This window comes from Vollenhovia emeryi, unplaced genomic scaffold (genome assembly GCF_000949405.1).
Source record: "Vollenhovia emeryi isolate VEMERY1.0 unplaced genomic scaffold, V.emery_V1.0 DF939947.1, whole genome shotgun sequence".
Classification (NCBI taxonomy): Eukaryota; Metazoa; Arthropoda; class Insecta; order Hymenoptera; family Formicidae; genus Vollenhovia; species Vollenhovia emeryi.
The window spans coordinates 22-6,287 of NW_011966419.1; the positions used below are offsets into that span (position 1 = coordinate 22).

The following is a 6,266-nucleotide window of genomic DNA, read 5'->3' on the forward strand; positions in this document are numbered from 1 at the left end:
ATGTTGGTTGGAGGGCTTGCCTCGCTATCGCTGCTCGATCGGGTAAGGTTAAGCACGCGGCGCGAAATATCACGTATGCGTCTTAAGGCGTCCGCGGCGTATGGAATCGCGGAAGTCTCTTCGGCGTCCGGTGTTCGTGTATTTAACGGCAACGGCGAGTTACCGGGGGTCAACGTTATGCGAGGTTGTCCGTCCTGGGACATTTGCGGCTAATATGCTATTTGTTACGCAATTGGTGACATGACTCGCAGGTCATGTTCGCGCTTAGGCATAAATGAGTGCGGATTCTCGCTACGATGCAACGCTGCATGTTGTCATCCGCTGTCCTGACTGCTTGGCTGCTCGTCGTGCGGTAGGTCAGTGCCGTCTCGGGTTGAGCTGATCTCCGCGCGGTGAGTCGGTGCCGTCTCCGGTTGCGCTGCTAGCGTCTGCGTGCAGGGCTGATCGGGCTGTCGTCGTGAAGAGCCGTTGGTGCCGTTTCGGGTCCTCCGCAGCTACCGGGTGTTCTTGACGTATCGTCGAGGGTTGGCTTACGCCGGTTACTGGTAGCGTCTGCTTACGGGGAGTGTTGAACAGGGCGCCGTGCTATGCGTGGTGCTGTCTGAAGTCGTCCGTAGCTACCGGGTGTTCTTGACTTGTCGTCGGAGTTTCGCTTACGGGGTTTCCGTTGGTCTTGTAGACTCTGTATTACGGTTTCCCTCTTTTCGAAATTTTCAGTTGCTGGTCGTCTCGGAGTCGAGGTGGATGGGAGGCAGATCCCACCGCTGCCACCAGATTGTTGTGCCTCTCGACGCAGTCGGGGCACGGGATGTGATTCGGGATCGTTTGCCGGGTTCACACAACGACTCTAGGTCGACGATTCAACAACCGTTTTAGTAAAAAGGCTTCTTTATTCAGAACTAGTATAATTCTTGCACTCGTGTTAACAGCAGTTAACCGTATCGTTACTTAGTTTAGATTGACCCGCCTTCCTTCCTTTCCATTCCATTTTATATCAATCGCGCTTGGCCCTGTTGTTAGGCCGTTTATTGTTTAGTAAGCAGTTCTTCCGTTAGCAACTGTATGCGCGGCTTTGATGGTTTCGTACTTTGCTCCGGATACTCGTTTTCGTCGCATGCGGCAGGGGTTATCTGATACCTTGCCGCGTGCGAGGTCGTTGTCTGATGTGCGGTACATCGCACTCATGACAATACCAACAATAGTCATTTAATAATAGAGGTAAGCACAAGAATGAAACCATAACAATTCCAATATATATTTTATTACAAATTATAGTGTAGAATATACAAAGTATAGTATAGAAGAGAGTGAGTATAGAGAAACGGAACGACACGTTCTTATTGTGACTCGGCTTTAAATAAACATTTAAAATACAAAAACTAATTCAAAATTTTAGTAATTGTTTTGCCACGATACTTTTCCCTCTTCACTCAAAAAGTACAAAGAAAATTCTTCTGTTATTTGTTTGCCAAGCACACTAGCTTTCCTTGGAACCCTTTTAAGTTTTAGTAAAGTGCCATTTGGTTGGCCTACAACTCTCCATTCGCCAGGTATTAATTCACCGGTGACTGTGTCTTCTGAGTCAAAAGTTCCTGGTGGACAGTACGATGAAGACGATTGACTCTTCCGCAAGAAATTGTGGAGATAAGCACATGCTAAAACTATCTTTTCTGCCTTTTCAGGCTCAAGAAGCATTGGTTTTCTTAAGACTCTGAACACAGTAGATATTATGCCAAACACATTTTCAACGATACGCCTTGCTCTGTTGTGTCTACCGTTGTAAATTCGCTCTGATGAACCTTTAGATTTAGTACCTGGGAAGGGTTTCATAATGTGTGGTTGCAAAGGAAATGCATCATCAGCTAGAAACACAAAAGGTGTCGGCGACGTTCTTCCCGGTAGAACTCTCATTGATGGCAAATTCAAAGATGACGTTTCAAGCAGCTCTTTAAATTTTGTATTCGCAAATACACCACCGTCAGACAAACGTCCTTGACATCCTACACTCACAAATCTAAAGCAGTAGTTAGCATCCACTATAGCTAAAAGTACAATGCTAAAAAATCCCTTATAATTTAAGTAGTCGCTGCCACTTTTTATTGGAGCTTGTAAACATATATGTTTTCCATCAACACTGCCACAACAGTGGGGGAAATTCCACTTGTTGTTAAAATCATTTGCAACTGTCAGCCATTCTTCTTGAGAATTAGGTACCTAAAAAAAAGTATTAAATTTATTTTAAAAATATACTTATTTTCATTTTTTAGAATGATGGACAATTAATCAATGAGTTACATCTACAAGTGCAAGATAATACAGGAAGCTGTCAACAAAAAACTGTGGACAAAAGCATTCCTCTCTCTCTCTCGCACCAAGCACCAAGCTTGCAAGCTTGCAAGCAAGCAAGCAAGCAAGCAAAAAGCACTAAGAGGAAAGCAGACGAGATGTGTGAAGAAGCGTACATGATAATGAAACAGTTATCAAATAACGTGAAGAAACGAGATGAGTTTGACGTGTTTGGGGAACATGTTGCGAATACTTTGCGAAATCTAAAAAGCAGATCAGTTCAAAGCCACACAAAATTTGAGATAAGTAGCTCTCTCTACCGAGCTGAGATAAATGACCAGCGAACATCAAATAGCACACCTGGTCCATCTATACGCTCTGATACATCTACACCTATCTTACTTGATGCTACACCAGATGCATCAAACAATTCATGGAGCACAGAAAAAAATGATGGGAATACTGGTGATTTCGGAATCGTTTTAATGGATTTATAAGATGACTTACTATTTTTATAAATTTATTTCATATCAGTCTAAATAAAAATGTTTAAAAAGATTGTCATATACTTACTTTGATTTGATCCTTCAAAAAGTCGATGAGAGCTTCGCATACTTCTGGCACAATGTTTGAAATGCTCTGCTTTGATATTTTGAACAAAAAACTTAAACTTTGGTAGGAATCTCCACTTGCTAAAAACCTTAATGTAACTGCTAGTCTTTCTCTTACTGGTATTGCATTTCGAAATGTTGTGTCTTTTCTACCTATCTTATGGCCGATTTTGTTTATGAGGTATTCAAAATCAAAACTTGTCATCCTTGCAAAGTTTTTGAAACTACCGTCACACCGAATTTCTCCCGTCAATATATCTCTGTCATCTCTTTCAAGATCTGCTATAAGGATTGTGCCACTATATTTTTTTCGAGCTTCTAATGATGGTCGCACCCAGAATCGCCGTTTAGTTCTAATATGTTGTCTAGTTAAAATTACACAAGCTGCTGCTGCGAGAATTGCATCCTCTACGTTTGACGCCATTATGAATACTGAGATGAAAAATGTTTTACAACTTCTACATAAAATGATTGTTACAAAAATAGTGTCCAATAACAAGTTATATGAAGTCATATAATAAGTTATACAACAATGTTAAAAACAAAACAAAAACATATAACATGTTTTGTTATACATATAATGTAGACCCGGCTTTAGTAACGTTGAAGTAACATAATTTTCTCTTCTAACTGCAATGTAATAATGTTATCTAACTGTTTCATTATTGTGTTATTTCCTGGTTATTATTACTGTACAGCAATATAACTCAAACATAACACGTAATATAACAAGTCACATGTTATCGCTACTTTGCCGTTATACAACGTGTTATATAGACATGTTATATTTACGTTATGGCATGTATATAATAACATGAATATAACATAAACGTTATAAACGTCCCCGCTTTTACCGCCATTGATCACCGCAGTGGCGCTCTCGCATTCTTCTCGTCGTCTGTCGCCGGTACGTCGTGTGAGCCGCGTGTGCGTTTTTTTCTTCCAAGGTAATCGTTAATTTTTACACTCAATCTTAATTAAAAGTATTAAAAATCAGTAATATTATAATGCAATATAGGTATATTTGTGTATATTTTTGTTAGTATTCCTGTTTTGCAGTTAGTTTTTGTGAAAAATGGTGTCGTAGGTTAGGTGTGCAAAAGTCGTGTGCAAGTATACAACGCCGGGTCATTTTCGCTTCTATGACATTTAGAAATGTTTATCATTATCAAACGTACGAGGCACTAAAGATAATTAATAATGAAAAGTCTTTTTAAATTCTTCGTAAAAGTGGACGTGACCCTGTATCTTGCGATGCAGCTTGTGCCTGTAAAATCTACCGTCCCACTAAAGCTAGCAGAACACGATGCTTTTTGCCTGCCGGATTGCTTGCTAGCTCCCATAGACATGGCGATTCAAAAACCTAAAGGGTACGTATGTCAAAGAACTAGTAAACTCGACAAACGCCCTTAGGGCGGCGGTAATGGCCTTCACTCAAAAGGCCGCGGCCTCTACGCAGGAAGCCACAATCCCCGAGAAATCCAGGGGAGAAAACGGCGGACTCAGAGAGAGAGTCAGGAGTCTCGAGAGCCAGCTGGCCAAGGCGGAAAGCGAGAAGGCGAAGGCGGAAGACAAGTCCAGGCCCGGACAGGAAGAAGCCGAGATGGAGCTAGATGTGGGAGAGGCGGAAACGCTTCCTCCACCGGTCCCTAAAATCACCGAAGCCAAAAGACCGGTGGTGATCATCAAGAGGATTGAGCCCTTTAAGGAAGCGGTAAAGGTCCTCCGCCCTGAAGTTCAAGGGCGAAAGAAGGAGATGGGGGAAAGCCGCGAGGAAGCGATGGAGGGTATTAGGCAGGTGATGGAGGGAATCTCCATCTCTGCGATCACGAGCGAGACAGACCCAGCCTCCATGCGCGGAAAATTGGAGGATGTAATCCTCCGATGCCAGGGGGTAATGTCCAGACTCCCAGTCAGGAAGAACAAGGACAAGGACGAGGAGAGGAAGCCCCATCCAGAGGAGAAAAAAGCCGACGATGTCTCCCGACAAACCCGTTCCGATAGGAAGAAGGGAGGAAAGTCGGGGGGCAGAGTGGACGAAGCTAAGGGTACATCAACCAAGCCCGACAAGGAGATGCCGAAGCCGCAAAGGGTGCCGAGACAAGCGCAGACGAAGACGCTGCAGAAGGAGGAACAACTGAGGGAGAAAAAGGCAGACCCTCCGCAGCGTAAAGGCAATTACGCGGAAGCCGCAAAGAAGCCGGCGAAGAGGGCGCAGCCCGCGGAGAGGAAAAGTGCACCCCAAAGGCCAAAAGGGAGCAATGAGGTGAAGAACGCTCCCAAGAGGAAGGAAGCCGCGACTCAACCAGCGGGCAAAGGGAGGGGCCCTGAACAGCGGAACCGAAGGACCCCGAGAAGCGAGGCGGTGTCGATCATGTTCCCAGCGAGAGAGTTCGCGCAGGGGATGAGGGACATTAGGTCCAAAGTGAACCTGGACGAACTGGGGATCGGCCCCCTCAAACAGAGGAAGGCACGAAACGAAGTAACAGACCCGACTAATCTTTTGTTACGACCATCGACGTGATACATCAGAAACAAAAGTACGTAGAAACGTAGATTCATTTGTTTCTGATGTATCACGTCGATGGTCGTAACAAAAGATTAGTCGGGTCTGTTACTTCGTTTCGTGAACGTACTGTGTAAAAATCTTCTGTGTAAAAATGGCACATAATTATACGAACGAGGAGATGACCGACATGATTCTCCTTTATGGGAAATACGATCGGCGACCACGAGAAGCCGCGAGGATGTATGCTCTTACATATCCAGAGCGAAAGCATCCTAATCATGTGTTTTTTATGAGGCTGGAGTCGAGGATGCGAAAATTTGGTCAATTTAAACCTATCAAGCGTCCAGGTATATATTTATAAGATTATCTGCCAATATTGTTTCTTTATTTTCTGTTAATATTTCAATTCGTATACTATACTTGTATCATTATTTCCATTGCTTTATTACTTTCTTAAAGGACTAACACCACAAATAAACAGAGCGCCAATTCAGCAAATGGTTGTCGACGATCCGACAATAAGTACGCGAACCATAGCACGCTCCCAACAAGTTAGTCAGACAACAGTTTGTAAGGTTCTAAAATCGGCTCACTTTCATCCATATAAAGTAGTTCTGACCCAAGAACTGTATCCTAATGATAAACCCCGTAGGCTGGCGTATTGTCGCTGGCTCCTTAATGTGAGTGAAGAAAATTATTATTTCTCCAAGTACATTCTTTTTTCAGACGAATGTACTTTTAAAAACAATGGCATCGTCAACCGCCATAACTCACATTATTGGGCCACCGAGAATCCGCACTGGATGCAACAAGCACATAGCCAAATCAGGTGGTCGGTGAACGTTTGGGCGGGTATTCTC

The 6,266-nt window shown here is 43.4% G+C and overlaps 2 protein-coding genes across 2 annotated transcripts; one reads left to right on the plus strand and one right to left on the minus strand.

The window, feature by feature from the left end:
- Window positions 1-2,847: 2,847 nt before the first annotated feature.
- On the minus strand, window positions 2,848-3,822 carry LOC105556537. The gene has a single exon (XM_012003634.1). It carries the CDS (start codon window positions 3,409-3,411, stop codon window positions 2,848-2,850), a length of 564 nt encoding a protein of 187 aa, XP_011859024.1. The 5' UTR covers window positions 3,412-3,822.
- Window positions 3,823-4,151: 329 nt separating this feature from the next.
- LOC105556538 (neurofilament heavy polypeptide-like) lies at window positions 4,152-5,421 on the plus strand. Its single transcript, XM_012003635.1, has 2 exons — window positions 4,152-4,267; window positions 4,311-5,421. Exons 1-2 carry the CDS (start codon window positions 4,152-4,154, stop codon window positions 5,419-5,421), a joined length of 1,227 nt encoding a protein of 408 aa, XP_011859025.1.
- The last annotated feature ends 845 nt before the right edge of the window (window positions 5,422-6,266 follow it).